General features: G+C 38.3%; 2 protein-coding genes and 1 long non-coding RNA gene across 3 annotated transcripts; 2 read left to right on the top strand and 1 right to left on the bottom strand.

Moving 5' to 3' along the window:
• The first annotated feature begins 2,313 nt into the window (after window positions 1-2,313).
• LOC121192002 (aquaporin AQPAe.a) lies at window positions 2,314-5,944 on the top strand. The gene is made up of 6 exons (XM_041053537.1): window positions 2,314-2,328; window positions 2,801-2,992; window positions 3,791-3,952; window positions 4,090-4,254; window positions 4,640-4,720; window positions 5,729-5,944. Exons 1-6 carry the CDS (start codon window positions 2,314-2,316, stop codon window positions 5,942-5,944), a joined length of 831 nt encoding a protein of 276 aa, XP_040909471.1.
• Window positions 2,830-14,903, bottom strand: LOC121192018. Its single transcript, XR_005895166.1, has 3 exons — window positions 14,795-14,903; window positions 12,191-12,196; window positions 2,830-2,842 (listed from the first exon to the last, which is right to left on the bottom strand). It is a non-coding gene; the product is annotated as an uncharacterized LOC121192018 (long non-coding RNA).
• Window positions 10,785-12,034, top strand: mipb (major intrinsic protein of lens fiber b). The gene is made up of 4 exons (XM_041053547.1): window positions 10,785-11,144; window positions 11,372-11,536; window positions 11,638-11,718; window positions 11,849-12,034. The coding sequence occupies exons 1-4, from the start codon at window positions 10,785-10,787 to the stop codon at window positions 12,032-12,034; spliced, it is 792 nt and encodes a 263-aa protein (XP_040909481.1).
• Window positions 14,904-23,873: the final 8,970 nt, after the last annotated feature.

Genomic DNA, 23,873 nt, shown 5'->3' with positions numbered 1-23,873 from the left:
TTCAGAATTTAAAACAATAAAATGCATCTGCTGTGTCCCTTAGTTCATCTCTCCCTCTCCCTTTGCCCTCTATCATTCTCTCAAATCCCTTAGCTGGCACTTTGTGTGAGTGTGTGTATATTTTTGTGTGTGTGTGAAATTGTGTCAGTGTCAGCACTCTGGGTGGAGGGGGCTGAAAACTCCCCACGCCAGCGGGTTCCAGCGTGCCCCCCACCCGTCCCGCTCCACACAGTTGGGCTTAGCCCCACAAAAGGGGGGATAACAGTTACACAGTTGCCGTGGAGAGGAGGGGGTAATCCATGGTATAATGGAGCACACCAACACCCCCCACCCCCCAAACCAACCAGTTCATTCTGGACTTGGACTGCCAGATTGAAGGCCCAGGAGAATCAGTCTAAACATCTTCATATCCCCATGAACATCATGTCAGCTGCCTCCATTCTGCTGCTAAAATTAACATATTGTAATAAATAAAATAAAAAAAACAATGTATTTTTAAAAAAAAAAAAATCTATATTCAGATAGCAAAGCAGCTGCAGCATATCCAAATTCATATTCCCAGTTTCAAGTTAAACAGAGGAATTCTGTCTCTTTTGCAAAACGTCTCCACAAGGTGTGTGCCTGTTTGATGTCAAAGAGTGAAAATGAAAAGCGTCCATGTATGCAGCATCACAATAGGCTCTATGGCAACAACATCATGAAAGAGTTTGTCCCCATGGTGATCAGAGCGGTACCTCACAAGTAATTTGCGGAGGGTGGGAGGACATCATATCCGAGCTCTTTGGGTATAGTGTCAACATAACACAGCAGGGAGTGTTACATTTGGTTGTACCCTTCACCTTTCTATTTTTCTATACTTATTTGCTCTGCTGTTTAACACACAAAGCCTGTCAATCTCAGTCCAAACCTGGACCTTCTGAAAAGCTAATTTCAGTCCTGGAGCTGAAGCGTCAGAGGACACAATGAAGATTTATATGTCCATTATTTATATACCTGCTGACACACAGTGCATGATACAATGGATAATTTCAAAGCAGACGACATGGTCTGCTCTTGTTGCTTTGGTCGTCTCTATTCACTAATGGTCCATCTCTGCTTTAAATGATATGAAAATCAGGCTGCAGTAATGGGTGCCAGGTGCTCAGGACACGCCAACGCAGTTCAGCCCAACAGGAGACAACAGGACAGTTCACAACACCATTTTGTTGTGTTAATATTATGCATTTGTATGTGTACACTATGTGTCATGTCATTACAGGATAAGACAATCGATATTCTTCTTATTGTCAACAAATCTTCTTACTCTGTCTCTCAATATTTTCAATTTTCCATTTCATATACCCTCCCTGGCCATTTTATTAGGTACACACTTACAATTTAATGCAATACATTACAACAGATCTTCCACAAATTCTACATTTAGAAAGATTATTATTAAGGTTTAGTTTTTGTTGACACTGACAGAGAGGAGTCAATTCAGCCGTACATTTCTCACTGAGGTTGTAGTTAGTGCTGGTGTTGTACTGGACACTCATGTTTGTAAATGTGGTGGACAAAATATGGGAAACAACTTGTAACAACCAGAACCTCAGTAATGAACATATAAATTGATGTGATCAAAACTGAACATTATTCTCTTTATTAAGGTAGAATTGATGGCTGAGCTGTTGGATTGACTGTCTGAAATTTGGAAAGATGATTTGGCCTCTTCTGATCTCTGATTCTTGTGTTATATATCACATTTCAAACTGAAAAATGCTACTGACTGGCACTTCATGTTAACCATAAATGGCCATGTGCTTGTAATTGTGATCAAGTTATTTCATTCATTTTCCATAAGTGGTTGTATTATTCTGTGTCCTCACTGCAATGTTTCCACCAGCTGTGTATTTGATTTTTATCCACACATCCTGCAGCCCTCTGCAGTAGCCACAATCACTTCAGTTTGAAGATAAGTGAAAAGCTCTCTGTATTAAATTGCTCAAGGTCGATTGAATCTTTTGGAGCAGAACTGGGAAGATATGGCGTTATACATATAAGCTTAGAGGCATTTTTCAAGGCTTGTATTGGGTAAAGTTTGTGCACAGGAAGACTTGATAGGGCCTGAGGTGTGGGGTGAGGGGAGAGAGAGAGAGAGAGACCAAGGGGGAGGAGGCTGTGCTCATCAAAGGACCTCTCAGACATCTACAAGTTAATGAGGATTATAGAAAGAGACCCTGAAGCTCTCAGACCCTGCAGTAGAAACTGGAAATAGTCAGACAGAGCCACAGAGAAAAAAAAAAACCTGAGGACAAAATATTCACTGAGTTTGAAATGACGTGGCGTGAGGTGAGCAACTTATTTTATTGCATTGCTGTTTAAATTCCTCATGATTTCCATTTGTAGGACTCATTCAATGTTACCATTGAATGAGTTGAGGTGCTGAAATACATATTACTGATATGAAGTTGACTTGTTTGTGTTCGATAGTGATACAACATGTTATATATGTCTTGTTTAATGTGTTTAAGACCACTTGCATCATCCTTGGCAGTTTTTATAGCTTCTGATGGAAGTGGAAAGATTGTCTTAAGGAGTAAATAGATTAACATAATCATCACTACATGATATAAAGCCTCTATTAGACTGTGTGACTATAAAAACAATGTGAAAGTATCACAAAATGTTATGTTTTAAATGAGGGAACACAGCACTATTTGAGGTTTGAACAGATTTTCTGTTTTAATTTACCTAACATTACAAAAATGTTTGATGGACTAAATATAGGCCATCTTTGTTTATACCCCTTTTCTCCGAGGAGCTACGGAGTAGGCAGTTCTGGCGAGCCACGATGGCAGAGCTGCTCGGCACCCTGGTGTTGGTGAGCGCTGTGCTGGGTGCCTCTGTGCCAGGCCCTGGAGAAGCCCCCGGGGGACCCCTGTACACAGCTGTGGCAGTGGGTGTGGTGATTGTTGCACTGGGGCACTGTTTTGGAGAAATAAGTGGGGCACAGGTGAACATCTCATAGTAACACATTGATTTTAAAATTTAATTTTCTTTTTTCTGATTGACCTGAATTTGACGGACCAAACTCCTTGTTGGTGGTGACAAAGCAGTCACTTCATTACAAGAAAAAGTATTAACTAATTGTACTCAAAGTATCAAAAGTAAAAGTACTTGTTCCCTGTCATTGATGTATCACTACATATGACATTAATAAATTGTTATATGTAGTAAGGTAGTTTAGTTCAGTTGTTTCCAACCCTCCAAAGGGTCAAAATAAGTGGTTGGGAACTGACTAACTGGGGATGAAAGAGGACAAAACAAAATTCTGTTGCACAAATTCATGTTCATTTTTTTTTTGGTCTTTAATCTTAGTTTTTAAAAATGATTGGATAATTAGATGTTTATACAGAAAATGTCTCTAGTGGAACTGCTAACACCTCATATACATTTGAAATATGACAAGGGTCTACAAGCAGACACTTTTTGTAAGGGGTCACAAGTGACAAAGGATCTGTAACAATATATACAAGCTAATCATATGTTTTTAATGTAAAGTCTTAAAAACAGCAACTAGTTACCACAGCTGTCACGTAAATGCAGTCGAGTAAAAAGTACAACACATCCCTCTGAGGTATAGTGGAGTAGGAGTATAAAACAGTAGAAACTGGAAATAGTCAGGTAAAGTACAAGTACATCAGAACTGTAAATAAGTGTAGTACCTGAGTAAATATACTTCACCTCTGGCAGTTTCTGAGTTTTTGTGTTCATTAGTTGTTTTTAAAGCGTGTTTGTGCTCTCTGATCAGGTGAACCCTGCAGTGACTCTGTCTCTGTTGGCAACTCGGAGGCTAGATGTTCTCAGGGCCCTTGTTTATATGGTTGCACAGTGTCTGGGGGCATCTTTAGGAGCCGGGGCCCTCTACCTGGCCCTGCCACTGAAAACCACTGCAGACCACTTTGTCAACAGGGTCAGTTCTCAAAACATTATTGTGTCGCCTTATGAAGTTCAGACAGATATGACATCTTTCCTGAATATTGCTGTTTTTTTTTGCTTACTTGTCCTCCTCTGCTTCCTCTCTCCTTACACCTCTTTTACGTCACTCAGGTGCCTATAGAGTTGAATGCAGCCCAGGCGCTGGGCATAGAGGTTTTGTGCACCTTCCAGATGGTGTTCACTGTGTTCTCAGTGGAGGACCAGCGACGGAGGGAGAGCCCAGAGCCAGGAAACTTAGCCATTGGACTAGCACACACTGCTGGGGTGTTCATAGGGGTAAGATGAGCTTTCATACAGAATCATTTTGCTTTCTGTCAGAACTGTTAGTTTATCAGCTACTTAGTTTTGTGTTGTGAGATGTTGAGTTACAGCTGTACTTATTTTTTTCTCTTGTTGAATTATTGTTATTATTATTATTATTATTATTATTAGTAGTAGTAGTAGTAGTAGTATTTTACACCAGAGTCATTTGATGAAAGAGTGTGGGGAATGGTTTATGTTGACAGTTACCTTCACCATGGTTTGCACTGTTTTAATTTTGATCTGGGAGAAGACCATGTAACTCATCTCAGATATATAAGAAAGACACATGAAATCTGTCTCAGTTGTCTTCTGTCTCTTTACGCGTGATGAATTTTCGTATGTGTTGTTTTTCGTTCAGGCACGGTTCTCTGGTGCGAGTATGAATCCTGCACGTTCTCTGGGTCCAGCCATCATCACTGGCTTCTGGGAAAACCACTGGGTGAGAGAGAAATCCAAACCTGTCTCCATGGTAACACTCATCCAGCTGTCCAGAGCTACTGTTTTATAAAATATTGTACAGTTTAGTCAATGTTCATATGATATTAAAAGGCCAGACATTAGCATTTATCCAGTAATTAAATTCAAGACATTGTTGCTACTGAGTGCATTTGACAAGTTGATATAAACATTAAGGGAAAAGGCAGGAGATATTCTATGTCTTCTATGACAAAACCCATGAAAAAACAAAACCAACAATGTGTTGATCTGTCTCAATAAATTTTTTTCTTAACTTTCAACCTGCAGGGAATTTACACAGGATGAGTATCTGATATGCTGATTCCAGAATTTACACACATTTTTTTGACACATTTTTGTTTTAAATTTTGACTACTTTTAGGCAACAAAATGATTCGTAAACAAAGATTTCAGCAGTTTCCACGCTAGAATTTTATTCCTGGCAGTGTGGAGAAGGCTTTGAAACAGTACTGAGAGCCTTCATGTAAGAAGACAACATTTCCAGAAAGTATAACTGAAAAGTTGACGGAATAAATAAAATATGAACAATCACATTTTTTCCCCTGTTTTGTTTCTGATCTAAATTTTCTGAGGGTAGTGAGGGGTGTGATGGGATGACTCATCACTGCAGTATTTCCAAAATCCTAACAACTGCCCTGGAAGAAACAGTGCAACTGCATGGTTCATTCATGTGTTTCAAATAGATTTAGGACAACAATGGAGGTCTATGGCACAATGGAATACACACACGGCGTTTGATATAAGGATCGATTTATTGTTGGTTTTGGCCTGTTCAAGAGGTTAGTTAATATTAAGATAAATTAGGTCAGGTACATTATAAGGTATTATAAGGTATATTAAACATCACTGGATTTTTAAAATTTTTGATTCCCTCAAATGTAAAACCCATCTGATAATCAGGGTATACTATGTTTTTGGACCATACTTATAAAATCTTACTTAAACCTAGTTTTCTTTTGCTCACCTGCAGGTTTATTGGATCGGACCTGTGCTTGGTGCTGTACTGGCTGGAGTTTCCCACGAGTTCTTCTTTGCACGCAGTGCCTCTCGCCAGAAGCTGGTGGCGTGCCTGACCTGTAAGGATATTGAAATTGTGGAGACGGCCAGTATGACCGGATCATCACTGTCCACGGTCACACAGAACGCCATGAGAGCCAAACAGGCCAACAAACCAGAGAACAACTGAGGACACATGATTTAAAAACACATAGAAACACACACATTCTGCAATATTACAGTTTTATGGATATGCATAGAGTACCATTTATGTCACAGTCATGTAGATCAGATTTGGCAGTGGTGGGGACCAAATAAAAGGGAGAAGCTGAGTGCACTGTATGGTTAAACTTCTCACATATGAAAACTCATTATGCTGAAATACAGAAAATGGTACAGTTGCTGCCAATGAGGGGGGCAAGAAAAAGTAAGTGAGCCCTTTGGAATGATCTGCATTATAAAATCTATAGCATGTATAGATTTGTCATAAAATATGGTCAGATCTTCATCTTAGTTAAGTAAGTTACAATAAATGACAAACACAATCCATTTCATCTAATGACACACCAATTGTTGTATTGTTCATGTCCATATTGAAACCATCATTCAAACATTCACAGTGTATGCTGAAAGTCTGTGAAGCTAAGGATAATGACATCACAAAAAGGAAACTGGAATAAGGAGTTGGCAAACCCAGAGTCCAGTCAATGAAACTGGATTGCAGGAGTGGGTTAGAGCTACTAAACTGCACTCAACCCATTTGAGTTTGCTTTTCTCAAGAGTCATCAGCTGATGTGAACCATGCATCTCGAAAAATAGATCTCTGAAGACTTACCTTCAAGAATTATTGATTTCCGTGAAGCTGGAAAAGGTTACAAAGTCATCTCAAAGAGTTTAGATATTGATCAGTCCACAGTGAGACAAACTGTCTATAAATGGAGAGCTCCACTGTCGTACAGTGGGGCGCCTACTTCACCCAGCTAAGACCCAGTGAGGCAAAAGTGAAGCTCAGTGTAACAGCTAAAGGCTTGAAGGAATCACTGAAGCTGGCTGACATTTCTGCTCACGAGTCTACGATACACAAATCATGGTGCGTGGTTGCATGGAGCATGTTGATCATCTTCCTAAATGTGGAAGAAAATCGACTGCACAATGACTTCAAATGAAGAAAATTTGCTTTTTGGAGGGGCCCAGTCAGAGCTCAGACCTGAAACCAGTATGGCTGAGGCACTCTTGACCAAGAGTGGTCAAAAATTCCCCCTGAACTCTGTGAAGGTTCTGATCCACAGCTACTACAAGCAGTTGTTTGAGGTTATTGATGCCAAAGGACATTTGACCAGTTACTAAATTCCTGGGACTGACTTTCTTTTTACACCAGCACTGTGAATGTTTAATGAGTGTGTTCAATAAAGACAGGAAAGATTATAATAGTTTGTGTACTATTCACTTAAGCATATTGTGTTTGTATATGTTTGTGACTTAGAAGAAGCTCACTTTTTCTTGCCCTCATACATTCAATATAAACAATATAACAAATCTGACGTCTGGATAAAGAATTTCGAGGCACCTGTAGCTGATTAGGCAAAACAATTCATTACCAAGTCTGCCAAATAACTGTAGCATAAAACATTTTTTCCATTGTAAGTAAAAGGCCCTAGTTTTAAAAGTAAAAAAATCTTAGCACTAAAGTGGACTCCTGAGTCAAATACAAAAATACTAATAGTGAATAATGGCTCCCATCCTGAGAGTTAAATTACTGATGTATTAACTTTATTAATGAAACCCCTCGCCCCCAAAAAAAGATTAGTCAGTATTTTGGTAATAAAAGATTTCAGCCTAAAAACAGACACATTTTATAAATTGTCTGTGGAATCAAAGCAGGTTTACAACAATCATCATAAAAATATGATGGAGTAAAAGGTACACTAAATAATAGTGGTATTTTATAAATTATAGTAGAGGATGATCAACCAAATAACCAGCAAAACAGAGAAAACATAGAGGGTAGCACAAAAAGGATTCATTAATTCCCGCCTCCCCTCAACTTTAAAGAGCTTTATGGTGAGTTTCAGCTCATAGTTTACCTGTCTGACCTGTAACTTTACTGTTTACCTTTTCAGTGCCTGTCTATTGAAACACTGCCAGCACCTCCTGGATAATGTCTAAAATGTAAAAATCTGGCTAAAATGAGCTAAACTTGTTTCCCTTTTGCTTTTTACTGCACGTGGAGAGAAATCGTTGGTGAGGCTGCATTTTAAAGGGGCTGAATGTGACCTTTAAGGTCTTAGCTGCCTGTCAAGATTGTATGTAAAGTGTAGCCAATATTGTGAGATTCAGTATTTTTGCTTTCACATTTGCACATCATTAGAATATATAATGGAGACTCATTGAAATCCTGCTGAAAAACACCCTCATGTTCACCATTTTCAGTTGCATCCCGTGTTTGTGAATGCTTTGAAATGCTAAAAAGGTCCTTGCCCAGCACTGCAGGTTCAATGAGCCTCTCAATCGGCCCAACATCTCTCTCATGTTTGTGCTTGTTAGTGTCTGTCTCTTCTCCGAGGGCTTCTATTCACAATCAAGTGGACCTTCATACCTCTGTAATGGCTCTACAGAAAGAACACCTTCAGTGGAAATAAGCTTTGTAATTTGAAAAGGATAAAATGAGCGTACTCGTGTTTGAGAGACAACATTTTTGCTTTCATGAAAGCTCTATTCATATTTGCATGTTTTTGGTGTAAGTTGCCATATTTGTCTTGTCTTAAAATATATTTTGAAAGGTCAGTTCACTCAATTTACAAAAAAACCCCTGTCCTTTAAGGTCAGCCTTTAACATAATAAATATTCCATTTATTGTGTATTAATATCAATATTTGAGGTGAAATACACTGTAAATTTTATTACACTTTTATTTTGACTGCACTTCTAAAATAAAACCATGTTAGCAGTCAGTATCACTATGGCAGAATAATTTGAACACACACGTGCACAGTGCACACAAACTCAAACATGCACCCAGTGGTCTACAATAAACTACACACACACAGACACACACATAACATGCACAATAGCTATAACTGCCACGGTGCTGCCAGCATTTTGCATTGTGTGTGTTCTTTCTAACATGTATAAAAGGGAGTTAAAACAACAAGCTCAGCGTTCTGCTTTCATCAACCCCCCCTTCCAACTCGCCCCGACCCACCCACCCACCTCACCTCCCTCTACAGTGATGGCTCTCGACCGGTCAGCGCGATGCCCCGGTGCTTCTCAGTAACCCCACTGTCCCCCCCACATCCCACCCTGCTGCACTAACTGCACCTCTCCCTTTACCCAGCTCCACACACACGGGGAACATTCAGGGCTTTGGTTGTACATCCTCCTGCAACACATACACACACACAGGCAAATACATGTTGCAAACCTCTGCCAAGCACCTCCTAGAAGCCCCTGTCACAAGAGAGGACGCAGACTGCTGTGATGTAAATAATTGTTGGTTTGTCCTCACGGCTCTCAGTGTTTCCATACTCAGTTTCATTTTAACTGTTTCCCCTTTGCATTGTTGTTTTTCTCCTTTGCACAATTGCTTCATTTATTTCTTATGTCTCCACCACATGGTGTTAGCTCTGCAGCAGTGCCAGTGAAGGTTCTGAGCTCTGAGGCAATGTCAAGTTCAGGTTTTAGTGTTTGCAATCACAGGCCTCAGCAATGACCCTTGCCACCAGAAAGAGACTTTTCTCTTTCTCCTCTTACAGATAACCGATTATCATCAACAGTGGTTGGTGGTGTAACTGTCTCCAGAGCAGTAAACAGAGGCAAGAAATGTGATCCTGAAATTATGCCATAGCTTTAGCATTTTGGCATAACATTTAGCGTGGCAGATTTAAGACAATTCTTTGACAGCTGTTGCTTCTGTGTTTCAGTTTAACATGTATTTTTGTCTTGTCTCTGTCCATACGTAGCTCACATGCTTGTTACAGACAATGGTTTTACAGGGTCAGGCATTTCAGTGTATGGGTCAGTTCAGCGCTGTTAGCTTTGGGCACTTCCGTCCGGGGCCCCAACTGTATTATCTGCGCGTGTGTGCGTGTATGTGTGTGTGTGTTGTGGTCATGTCTTTGTGCACGCATGTGTGTTTTCTGTCCTTTTCCATCAGCATTTGTGTCCCCTGATTATGACAGTTATGATATGTCAACAGATGACATATGCCCCAAAGAAAACGTTCTCCTCTCAACTCCAGCTGCTCTTCACTGTGGCGGTTCCTCCTAGTTTCCTACTCTTCCTGAATATAAGAGACAATCCTTCCTGTCCTCTTTTTCTCTTTACCTCCAATTAAAAGTATTGGATTTTCACTCTTTCTCACTTAATCTGTTTCTCTTCTCAAATAAACTGCCACTTTTGGCCTCGGTTTGTCATGGGGGGGGGGGGGGGGCAACAGAGGGGTTAAGTTTGTTTGATTTAGGATGTCCCGCACTGCTGTCCCCCGCCCTTGGCCTTACAGGGGGATTATGGCGTCACCTGGGGCCCCTGGGGGGGTATTATAAAGCCCCTGTCTGGCCCTCTCCCCTCCGTCAGAGAGGCTAAAAGGTCCACCGGACACTCTGTCTATCCCCGTCTCTACTTTAGAAAAACCCCTTTAGCATTGATGCCCACCTCCTCTTGACAACTCATCCCACCTGAGATCTCCACCCCACCCTCCCACATTATCTCACACCTATGTCTTTGAGAGAGGTGGACAGAGGTGGCAAGCGAACGCAGAGTTGACTTGAACAGCCCAGTTCACAGCTTGGTAAAGACCTGTTGAGTGGATTCGTCTATTGACGTTCTCAAATCCTGTTTTATCACTGACTCTCTGAGTGTTTGTGGTCAGCTGAGTTAGCTGACTACAAAAGGAAGATCCTTTTTTTTGGTTATTTTTGGCATTTGAAGAGGACCTAAAAGGTACGCTTTTACCTTTTTTAGACTCTTCCTGATTTATTTTTATTTTTTAAAATTTTCTTCATCTGGTGGAGAGCCTCAAGTGAACAGTCACCATGTGGGAGTTCCGGTCCATGAATTTTTGGCGGGCGGTCTTCGCAGAGTTCTTTGGGACCATGTTCTTCGTATTTTTTGGCATGGGTGCTGCCCTGCGCTGGACCACCGGGCCTCATCATGTCCTTCACGTGGCCCTGTGCTTCGGGCTGGCAGCTGCCACTCTCATCCAGTCCATTGGCCACATCAGCGGCGGCCACATCAACCCTGCCGTCACCTTTGCCTACCTTGTCGGCTCGCAGATGTCTCTTTTCCGCGCCATTTTCTACATTTGCGCCCAGTGCCTGGGTGCTGTAGCTGGGGCTGCTGTGCTGTACGGGGTCACGCCTGGTAACATGAGAGGCAACATGGCGATGAACATGGTAAGGATATGGAAGTTTTTGGGGTGTCATGGCATATATTTATTAGAGTTTAGGATTTTGTTGAATTTGGTAAAGGAGGATTTCACTGATAATATCAGTTCAGGTTCAGTATATCATTATAAAATAACTGAAAAACTAATATGGTATTTATAATCATCTCAAGAAACTCTTTTCTCAACCCCAGTAATGTAAAGTAAAATATTTTTTGTCCATTTGTGCATTTCCAGCTTCAGCCTGGCATCAGCTTGGGAATGGCCACCACTGTGGAGGTCTTCCTCACCATGCAGCTTGTGGTGTGCATCTTTGCCGTGACCGATGAGAGGAGAAACGGACGTTTGGGATCTGCTGCCCTCTCCATTGGTTTCTCTGTTACCATTGGACATCTCATGGGGGTGAGACACATGGAAAAACAGTGGCAAATTCATTCAGATACACACAAAATAAGTATAAATATTTTACTGCACAATGCAGTAACAAGTGCTTTGTGTTTCAGATGTACTACACCGGTGCTGGAATGAACCCTGCTCGGTCCTTTGCCCCTGCTGTGCTCTTCAGAAACTTCATCAACCACTGGGTAAGACCTAAAATCACACTGAAGCAATCAATCCCCTCCCTCAGCTCTCACTTTACTACCAGCAGGAATCATAAAAGACTGACCACTGTGTGGCCTGATAAATATTAACACTGATGTTTGTTGCCGGCAGGTGTACTGGGTTGGGCCTATGATAGGAGGTGCCATGGGTGCCCTCCTGTATGATTTCATGCTGTTCCCACGCATGAGGGGTCTGTCTGAGCGCCTGGCCACACTGAAGGGCAGTCGGCCTCCTGAGAGCGAGACCCAGCAGGACACCCGTGGGGAGCCCATCGAGCTCAAGACACAAGCCCTATAAACCTGCCCCTGCCCCCTTCTCCAACTGGGGCTGAGGGATGAGGGACAAGGCCCTGAGCTACGTCAACCCCACCTCCACTGCCCCACCACCACCCATGTCTTTACACACCATCGCACAAGACTAACCCAAATACTTACATCTAGACTAACATGTAACATTATTCTCCCAGTGCCAATGTAAAAACCGATACACATACAGGTTCACAACCTTCAACCTCAACACACAACAAGACTCCTCTACCCCCCAGGTCCTCACTCTGTATTCTGAACTGGACATTGTGTTTTTGATAAGTGGTGACCAGAATCTGAACCAGCAGCAACCTCAACCCCCCCCCCACTGTCAGTCCACCTCCTCTTCCCAGCCAGGCCTTCATCTGTGACACAAAGGAGCATGGAAACCCTGAAATGGAGCAGAAAGGTTTGGGGAGGCGGGGCAGAGAGGGGAGACCAAGGGCAGGATGAGGGTGAGGCGGGGATGTGGGTGTAAGGGTAAGAGGGCATGAGAGTGGAGTAGAGGGGTGGGGACTGGGGTTTGGGTAGGGTAAAGAGTTCATCACTCTGGGTTTGTGGTCATTTCAAGTTGGGTTAGACCAGTGAAGATGGGCATGCTTTTCATTATTCATCTGAATTTATCTCCATTTTAGTTTTTTCTTTTTTAGGTTCATTTTGTTTTCTGCACTTCAGACACAAGACGTGGATGTATGATACCATTAGAGTTTACCAGGGTTTCACTATTTTCAATCACTACATTTTATCTGTGGGTTTGTGTTTGTGTGTGTGGATACCTCTGCAGTACGTGTGCGTGAAAGTGTGTGCGTGAGAGTGAGCGTGTGCTTGTGTGTGTGCCTGCCCGTACGTATGAGTGTGTTTGCAAGTGAGTGTGTATATGTGTGTATGTGTGTGATACAAGATTACAGATACAGTACTTTTTATTTTGTTTTATTTTCATTACCGCTCTCCTGTTTCGTACCATTAACTGTGTTCATTTTGTCATCAATTTTTAAGACACGATCATTTCTCCTCCCCTCACTGTGGTATTTGCTATGATATTCATTTTTACATAAACCATCTGCTTTTTTTTGTTCTGAACCAGCACGATCCAAAGGAAATGTTGTATCCCAGGCTTTGATAATAGATCTGTTCACTGCAGATCGGCTGTGCAAGCTTTACATTGAGTCTCCTTTTATTATTTGATCCTAACTGGGAGCAGAAGGCGTTTCAATAAAATTTCAATGATAATAAACATAAAATATTGATAAAAGGTTTGAGTCATTTTTGTTCCTTTAACCTTTGCACTTTTTCACAGGCAAGGAGAAAAGTGTAAGCTGCAATAAATAATTTTGACCAGAAGATGGCAAAAAGAGCACAGAACAGACTCTCACATCTAAAATTAGAATTAGCTCTGTGTACCTCAGTGAGTTTTGAGTGAAAATGAATCATGAACGGCAGTAGCTCACAGTGGCAAATGTGCTTTGAGAAAAATAATGCTGTGATAGATTGCATTAGTTCGAGGTATGTAGGGAGATGTAGTTAAGGAAAGCGTTGTTTGGGTAAGACAGGGTTCACCCCACCCAAGACTATTGCTCGTGCTTGATAAGAAACATAGTTAAAACTGACACATCCATTTATCTTCCACTGTCTTCTGTTCTCGACATCACAACTGATAAACCACAGTGTGACTCCACCTCCAGAGCCCTGAGCTAAACGAAGACAGTTAAAGGACACATCTGTAGGTAATTTACAGTTTACTTATGGTCGACAAATCTCATGAAAAAGACCGAAACCAGCAATGAACTGATGTGACTATTAAGTGTTTTCAGTGTGGCCAAATCCAGATAAACATAGATTATGCCTTTGTGCTGCAGACCTTCATTCTTGTCCCAAAAGTATTAACAAAAGACATCAGAGAGCCACATCTTTGTCCTGGGTGACATGTCCCTTTGTTATGATGAACCTGGGCATTGTAGTTTATTTTGAATAGATCCCACATATACTGTCCTGTTGTTGGAAATCAGAGGAGCACCACTGCGGCTGAAAATAGTCCCCAACAAATACACTATTTCTGTTTGAGAAAAGTTTTCTACCAACTATGATGCCCAGCTGTTTTAGGTTATTATTTATTTATTTATTTTAAAGAAACTGTGTTTGTTTACCGTTTTATAAAGATTTATGTCTTCAGCAGGAATGAATGGGCTTTGGATCTAAGAGCAGGTGAAGTCAAAACACTGAGAAACGTTTTGATTATGGGATTTGTTGACAATAACAAAACTATAGAATATCACCTGCCTTATAAAATAAGTTTTATGGTGTTTGGGAAAGAGAATAGTTTGACAAACTGGGAGATATATTTGCTTTCTAGCAGAGGCTTAGATGACAAAAAGTTGATGCTGATAATACCATAAAGTAAATATGAAGATAGAGAGGCTTGGCATAAAAATTGGAAAAGCAGGAAACTAGTAGCCTGGCTTTGCCCAAAGGCAACAAAATCCACCTAGAGCTTGCTAATGTGCTGCTGGTTGTAGCCATAGACCAGGGGTCGGCAACCCGCGGCTCCAGAGCCGCATTTGGCTCTTTCATCCCTCTGCTGTGGCTCCCTGTGACTTTGGAAAATAAAGAATGAGTATTTAATTAAAATGTATTTTTGTTTTAGTACGTTCGTCTTTAATGTAATTCTAAATTTGAAGATTATGGTGTTCTTGTAACATTAAAATAAAGCTTTTTAGTTTTTTTGTCGCTCAAATATGCGTCACAACCGCGTGACACTCGAGCACGAAATTTGTGCGAAGCCTTATTGTAACTGAAGGGATTATTATTATTCTCCTCTTTTATTTTTCTTCCGCAGCTTTGTCAGCTAATTTGACCCCCTGAACATGCTCAAAAAGTCACCAAACTTTGCTCAAAATTGTCCCCTAACGAAAATTCTTGTTTGACTCTCACCGTAAGACCTACGGACTTGAAAATCAGTACACAAATGCATCACGTCGAGACGAGAAAACTGTCTGCCCGTGGCACCGCCACGAAAATGACCCTTCGTCAACACACAGGAAATGGATATATTTGTGGCTGTATCTCACACATACTTCATCCAATGTTGAACAAACTTTACAGTCAGGATGACTTTCAAACTCTCAACTGATGTATATGCTCATTTGATGATACACTCATAGCGCCCCCTGCTGGGAGGGGCCCATGTCTTTTCTGTTGCTGTATACTGCTGTGCTTCTCTGGGGAGAAGGGCAGGAGAGAGAAGAGGACAAAATCTGATACATTTAAAATGTTTTGTCATGGTTCAGAAGACATTGATGGCCTATTTCGAAGCCTTACTATACTGTGACCTTTTTAATGACATTTTGAGTCCTTACTAAAGTATGACTTTTTTTGGCCGTAGCTTCAAGCCTTACTATACTACTACATTTTATATAACATTTTGAGTTCTTACTAAAATATGACTTATTTGGCAAATTTTGACACGGCAGTATGACGCTTTTCATGACATTTTGAAGACTTAGTAAGATTTAACTGTTTTTTGGCATATTTGGACGCCTTACTATACCATGATGTGTCTCATGACATTTTGAGGTCTTACTAAAACATCACTTTTTTTGTCATATTTTCACGCCTTAGTATACTATGACGTGTTTTATGACATTTTGAGGTCATACCACAAAATCACTTTTTTTGTCATATTTTGACGACATACGGCCGTGTGACGTGTTTTATGAAATTTTGAGGTCATACCAAAAAATCCCTTTTTTGGTCATATTTTCACGCCATACGGCCGTGAGAAGTGCTTTATGACATTTTGAGGTCACACCAAAAAATCACTTTTTTGGTCATATTTTCACGCCTTAGTATACTATGACGTGTTTAATGACATTTTGAGGTCTTCCCAAAAAATCACTTTTTTGGTCATATTTTCACGACATACGGCCGTATGACGTGTTTTATGACATTTTGAGGTCATACCAAAAAATCACTTTTTTTGTCATATTTTCACGCCTTAGTATACTATGACGTGTTTTATGACATTTTGAGGTCATACCAAAAAATCACTTTTTTGGTCATATTTTCACGACATACGGCCGTATGACGTGTTTTATGACATTTTGAGGTCATACCAAAAATTCACTTTTTTGATCATATTTTCGCGACATACGGCCGTATGACGTGTTTTGTGACATTTTGAGGTCATACCAAAAAATCACTTTTTTGGTCATATTTTCACGCCTTAGTATACTATGACGTGTTTTATGACATTTTGAGGTCATACCAAAAAAATCACTTTTTTGGTCATATTTTCACGACATACGGCCGTATGACGTGTTTTATGACATTTTGAGATCATAGCAAAAAATCACTTTTTTTGTCATATTTTGACGACATACGGCCGTATGACGTGTTTTATGACATTTTGAGGTCATACCGAAAAATCACTTTTTTTGTCATATTTTGACGACATACGGCCGTATGACGTGTTTTTTGACATTTTGAAGTCATACCAAAAAATCACTTTTTTGGTCATATTTTCACGACATACGGCCGTATGACTTGTTTTATGACAATTTTGAGGTCTTCCCAAAAAATCACTTTTTTGGTCATATTTTCACGACATACGGCCGTATGACGTGTTTTATGACATTTTGAGGTCATACCAAAAATCACTTTTTTGGTCGTATTTTCACGCCTTAGTATACTATGACGTGTTTTATGACATTTTGAGGTAATACCAAACAATCACTTTTTTGGTCATATTTTCACGACATACGGCCGTATGACGTGTTTATGACATTTTGAGGTCATACCAAAATATCACTTTTTTGGTCATATTTGACGATATAGTATACTATGACGTGTTTTATGACATTTTGAGGTCATACCAAAAAATCACTTTTTTGGTCGTATTTTCATGCCTTAGTATACTATGACGTGTTTTATGACATTTTGAGGTCATACCAAAATATCACTTTTTTGGTCATATTTTGACGACATACGCCGTATGACGTGTTTTATGACATTTTGAGGTCATACCAAAAAATCACTTTTTTGGTCATATTTTGACGACATACGGCCGTATGACGTGTTTTATGACATTCTTGAGGTCATACCAAAAAATCACTTTTTTTGTCATATTTTCACGAAATAGTATACTATGACGTGTTTTATGACATTTTGAGGTCATACCAAAATATCACTTTTTTGGTCATATTTTGACGACATACGGCCGTATGACGTGTTTTATGACATTTTGAGGTCATACCAAAAAATCACTTTTTTGGTCATATTTTCACAACATACGGCCGTATGACGTGTTTTATGACATTTTGAGGTCATACCAAAAAATCCCTTTTTTTTGTCATATTTTGACGACATACGGCCGTATGACATGTTTTATGACATTTTGAGGTCATACCAAAAAATCACTTTTTTGGTCATATTTTCACGCCTTAGTATACTATGACGTGTTTTATGACATTTTGAGGTCATACGAAAAATTCACTTTTTTGGTCGTATTTTCACGCCTTAGTATACTATGACGTGTTTTATGACATTTTGAGGTCATACCAAAATATCACTTTTTTTGGTCATATTTTGACGACATAGCGGCCGTATGACGTGTTTTATGACATTTTGAGGTCATACCAAAAAAATCACTTTTTTTGTCATATTTTGACGACATACGGCCGTATGACGTGTTTTATGACATTTTGAGGTCATACCAAAATATCACTTTTTTGGTCATATTTTCACGCCTTAGTATACTATGACGTGTTTTATGACATTTTGAGGTCATACCAAAATATCACTTTTTTGGTCATATTTTGACGACATACGGCCGTATGACGTGTTTTATGACATTTTGAGGTCATACCAAAAAAATCACTTTTTTTGTCATATTTTGACGACATACGGCCGGTATGACGTGTTTTATGACATTTTGAGGTCATACCAAAAAAATCACTTTTTTGGTCATATTTTCACGATATAGTATACTATGACGTGTTTTATGACATTTTGAGGTCATACCAAAAAAATCACTTTTTTGGTCATATTTTCACGAAATAGTATACTATGACGTGTTTTATGACATTTTGAGGTCATACCAAGAAATTCACTTTTTTGATCATATTTTCACGACATACGGCCGTATAACGTGTTTTTGTGACATTTTGAGGTCATACCAAAAATTCACTTTTTTGATCATATTTTCACGACATACGGCCGTATGACGTATTTTGTAAATTTTGAGGTCATACCAAAAAATCACTTTTTTGGTCATATTTTCACAACATACGGCGGTATGACGTGTTTTATGACCATTTTGAGGTCATACCAAAAAATCACTTTTTTTGTCATATTTTGACGACATACGGCCGTATGACGTGTTTTATGACATTTTGAGGTCATACCAAAAAATCACTTTTTTGGTCATATTTTCACCGCCTTAGTATACTATGACGTGTTTTATGACATTTTGAGGTCATACCAAAAATTCACTTTTTTGGTCGTATTTTCACGCCTTAGTATACTATGACGTGTTTATATGACATTTTGAGGTAATACCAAACAATCACTTTTTTGGTCATATTTTCACGACATACGGCCGTATGACGTGTTTTATGACATTTTGAGGTCATACACCAAAATATCACTTTTTTGGTCATATTTTGACGATATAGTATACTATGACGTGTTTTATGACATTTTGAGGTCAAACCAAAAAATCACTTTTTTGGTCGTATTTTCATGCCTTAGTATACTATGACGTGTTTTATGACATTTTGAGGTCATACCCAAAATATCACTTTTTTGGTCATATTTTGACGACATACGGCCGTATGACGTGTTTTATGACATTTTGAGGTCATACCAAAAAATCACTTTTTTGGTCATATTTTGACGACATACGGCCGTATGACGTGTTTTATGACATTTTGAGGTCATACCAAAAAATCACTTTTTTTGTCATATTTTCACGAAATAGTATACTATGACGTGTTTTATGACATTTTGAGGTCATACCAAAATATCACTTTTTTTGGTCATATTTTGACGACATACGGTCGTATGACGTGTTTTATGACATTTTAGGTCATACCAAAAAATCACTTTTTTGGTCATATTTTCACAAACATACGGCCGTATGACGTGTTTTATGACATTTTGTGGTCATACCAAAAAATCACTTTTTTGGTCATATTTTGACGACATACGGCCCGTATGAACATGTTTTATGACATTTTGAGGTCATACCAAAAAATCACTTTTTTGGTCATATTTTCACGCCTTAGTATACTATGACGTGTTTTATGACATTTTGAGGTCATACCAAAAATTCACTTTTTTGGTCGTATTTTCACGCCTTAGTATACTATGACGTGTTTTATGACATTTTGAGGTAACACCAAACAATCACTTTTTTGGTCATATTTTCACGACATACGGCCGTATGACTTGTTTTAATGACATTTTGAGGTCATACCAAAATATCACTTTTTTGGTCATATTTTGACGATATAGTATACTATGACGTGTTTTATGACATTTTGAGGTCATACCAAAAATTCACTTTTTTGGTCGTATTTTCACGCCTTAGTATACTATGACGTGTTTTATGACATTTTGAGGTCATACCAAAAAATCACTTTTTTGGTCATATTTTCATGCCTTAGTATACTATGACGTGTTTATGACATTTTGAGGTCATGACCAAAATATCACTTTTTTGGTCATATTTTCACGACATACGGCCGTATGACGTGTTTTATGACATTTTGAGGTCATACCAAAAAATCACTTTTTTTGTCATATTTTGACGACATACGGCCGTATGACGGTTTTTATGACATTTTGAGGTCATACCAAAAAATCACTTTTTTGGTCATATTTTCACGCCTTAGTATACTATGACGTGTTTTATTGACTTTTGAGGTCATACCAAAATATCACTTTTTTGGTCATATTTTGACGACATACGGCCGTATGACGTGTTTTATGAAATTTTGAGGTCATACCAAAAAATCACTTTTTTTGTCATATTTTGACGACATACGGCCGTATGACGTGTTTTTATGACATTTTGAGGTCATACCAAAAAATCACTTTTTTGGTCATATTTTCACGATATAGTATACTATGACGTGTTTTATGACATTTTGAGGTCTTCCCAAAAAATCACTTTTTTTGTCATATTTTCACGACATACGGCCGTATGACGTGTTTTATGACATTTTGAGGTCATACCAAAAAATCACTTTTTTGGTCATATTTTCACGACATACGGCCAGTATGACGTGTTTTATGACATTTTGAGGTCATACCAAAAAATATCACTTTTTTTGTCATATTTTGAACGACATACGGCTGTATGACGTGTTTTATGACATTTTGAGGGTCATACCAAAAAATCACTTTTTTGGTCATATTTTCACGAAATAGTATACTATGACGTGTTTTATGACATTTTGAGGTCATACCAAAAAATTCACTTTTTTTATCATATTTTCACGACATACGGCCGTATAACGTGTTTTGTGACATTTTGAGGTCATACCAAAAATTCACTTTTTTGGTCATATTTTCACGACATACGGCCAGTATGACGTGTTTTATGACATTTTGAGGTCATAACCAAAAAAATCACTTATTTTGTCATATTTTTACGATATACGGCCGTATGACGTGTTTTATGACATTTTGAGGTCATCCTAAAAATTCACTTTTTTTATCATATTTTCACGACATACGGCCGTATGACGTGTTTTTGTGACATTTTGAGGTCATAACCAAAAATATTCACCTTTTTGGTCGTATTTTCACGCCTTAGTATACTATGACGTGTTTTATGACATTTTGAGGTCATACCAAAAAATCACTTTTTTTGGTCATATTTTCACGCCTTAGTATACTATGACGTGTTTTATGACATTTTGAGGTCATACCAAACAATCACTTTTTTGGTCATATTTTGACGACATACGGCCGTATGACGTGTTTTATGACATTTTGAGGTCATACCAAAAAATCACTTTTTTTGTCATATTTTGACGACATACGGCCGTATGACGTGTTTTATGACATTTTGAGGTCATACCAAAAAATCACTTTTTTGTCATATTTTGACGACATACGGCTGTATGACTTTGTTTTATGACATTTTGAGGTCATACCAAAAAATCACTTTTTTGGTCATATTTTCACGAAATAGTATAACTATGACGTGTTTTATGACATTTTGAGGTAATACCAAACAATCACTTTTTTGGTCATATTTTCACGACATACGGCCGTATGACGTGTTTTATGACATTTTGAGGTCATACCAAAATATCACTTTTTTGGTCATATTTTGACGATATAGTTATACTATGTCGTGTTTTATGACATTTTGAGGTCAAACCAAAAAATCACTTTTTTGGTCGTATTTTCATGCCTTAGTATACTATGACGTGTTTTTTGACATTTTGAGGTCATACCAAAATATCACTTTTTTGGTCATATTTTGACGACATACGGCCGTATGACGTGTTTTGATGACATTTTGAGGTCATACCAAAAAATCACTTTTTTGGTCATATTTTGACGACATACGGCCGTATGACGTGTTTTATGACATTTTGAGGTCATACCAAAAAAATCACTTTTTTTGTCATATTTTCACGAAATAGTATACTATGACGTGTTTTATGACATTTTGAGGTCATACCAAAATATCACTTTTTTTGGTCATATTTTGACGACATACGGTCGTATGACGTGTTTTATGACATTTTGAGGTCATAACCAAAAAATCACTTTTTTGGTCATATTTTCACAACATACGGCCGTATGACGTGTTTTATGACATTTTGTGGTCATACCAAAAAAATCACTTTTTTGGTCATATTTTGACGACATACGGCCGTATGACATGTTTTATGACATTTTGAGGTCATACCAAAAAATCACTTTTTTGGTCATATTTTCACAGCCTTAGTATACTATGACGTGTTTTATGACATTTTGAGGTCATACGAAAAATTCACTTTTTTGGTCGTATTTTCACGCCTTAGTATACTATGACGTGTTTTATGACATTTTTGAGGTAACACCAAACAATCACTTTTTTGGTCATATTTTCACGACATACGGCCGTATGACTTGTTTTATGACATTTTGAGGTCATACCAAAATATCACTTTTTTGGTCATATTTTGACGATATAGTATACTATGACGTGTTTTATGACATTTGAGGTCATACCAAAAATTCACTTTTTTGGTCGTATTTTCACGCCTTAGTATACTATGACGTGTTTTATGACATTTTGAGGTCATACCAAAAAATCACTTTTTTGGTCATATTTTCATGCCTTAGTATACTATGACGTGTTTTATGACATTTTGAGGTCATACCAAAATATCCTTTTTTGGTCATATTTTTCACGACATACGGCCGTATGACGTGTTTTATGACATTTTGAGGTCATACCAAAATAATCACTTTTTTTGTCATATTTTGACGACATACGGCCGTATGACGTGTTTTTATGACATTTTGAGGTCATACCAAAAAATCACTTTTTTTGGTCATATTTTTACGCCTTAGTATACTATGACGTGTTTTTATGACATTTTGAGGTCATACCAAAATATCACTTTTTTGGTCATATTTTGACGACATACGGCCGTATGACGTGTTTTATGAAATTTTGAGGTCATACCAAAAAATCACTTTTTTTGTCATATTTTGACGACATACGGCCGTATGACGTGTTTTTTGACATTTTGAGGTCATACCAAAAAATCACTTTTTTGGTCAAATTTTCACGATATAGTATACTATGACGTGTTTTATGACATTTTGAGGTCTTCCCAAAAAAATCACTTTTTTTGTCATATTTTCACGACATACGGCCGTATGACGTGTTTTATGACATTTTGAGGTCATACCAAAAAATCACTTTTTTGGTCATATTTTCACGACATACGGCCGTATGACGTGTTTTATGACATTTTTGAGGTCATACCAAAAAAATCACTTTTTTTTGTCATATTTTGACGACATACGGCTGTATGACGTGTTTTATGACATTTTGAGGTCATACCAAAAAATCACTTTTTTGGTCATATTTTAACGAAATAGTATACTATGACGTGTTTTATGACATTTTGAGGTCATACCAAAAAATTCACTTTTTTTATCATATTTTCACGACCATACGGCCGTATAACGTGTTTTGTGACATTTTGAGGTCATACCAAAAATTCACTTTTTTGATCATATTTTCACGACATACGGCCGTATGACGTGTTTTATGACATTTTGAGGTCATACCAAAAAATCACTTATTTTGTCATATTTTTACGATATACGGCCGTATGACGTGTTTTATGACATTTTGAGGTCATCCTAAAAATTCACTTTTTTTATCATATTTTCACGACATACGGCCGTATGACGTGTTTTGTGACATTTTGAGGTCATACCAAAAATTCACCTTATTTGGTCGTATTTTCACGCCTTAGTATACTATGACGTGTTTATGACATTTTGAGGTCATACCAAAAAATCACTTTTTTGGTCATATTTTCACGCCTTAGTATACTATGACGTGTTTTATGACATTTTGAGGTCATACCAAACAATCACTTTTTTGGTCATATTTTGACGACATACGGCCGTATGACGTGGTTTTATGACATTTTGAGGTCATAACCAAAAATCACTTTTTTTGTCATATTTTGACGACTATACGGCCGTATGACGTGTTTTATGACATTTTGAGGTCATACCAAAAAATCACTTTTTTTTGTCATATTTTGACGACATACGGCTGTATGACTTGTTTTCTTGACATTTTA

Source organism: Toxotes jaculatrix, chromosome 2 (assembly GCF_017976425.1).
Source record: "Toxotes jaculatrix isolate fToxJac2 chromosome 2, fToxJac2.pri, whole genome shotgun sequence".
Lineage (NCBI taxonomy): Eukaryota > Metazoa > Chordata > Actinopteri > Toxotidae > Toxotes > Toxotes jaculatrix.
This window is presented reverse-complemented; position numbering and strand designations above follow the sequence as displayed.

What these genes read in the sequence shown, in the direction of transcription:
- LOC121192002 (XM_041053537.1), top strand. An exon ending in GAGAAATAAGTGGGGCACAG is followed by an intron (nt 2,993 to 3,790) that starts GTGAACATCTCA and finishes CTCTCTGATCAG; the next exon opens with GTGAACCCTGCAGTGACTCT. An exon ending in CTGCTGGGGTGTTCATAGGG is followed by an intron (nt 4,255 to 4,639) that starts GTAAGATGAGCT and finishes TTTTTCGTTCAG; the next exon opens with GCACGGTTCTCTGGTGCGAG.
- mipb (XM_041053547.1), top strand. Translation starts at nt 10,785, where the DNA reads ATGTGGGAGTTCCGGTCCATGAATTTTTGGCGGGCGGTCTTCGCAGAG. An exon ending in CCATTGGACATCTCATGGGG is followed by an intron (nt 11,537 to 11,637) that starts GTGAGACACATG and finishes TTTGTGTTTCAG; the next exon opens with ATGTACTACACCGGTGCTGG. An exon ending in GAAACTTCATCAACCACTGG is followed by an intron (nt 11,719 to 11,848) that starts GTAAGACCTAAA and finishes TGTTGCCGGCAG; the next exon opens with GTGTACTGGGTTGGGCCTAT.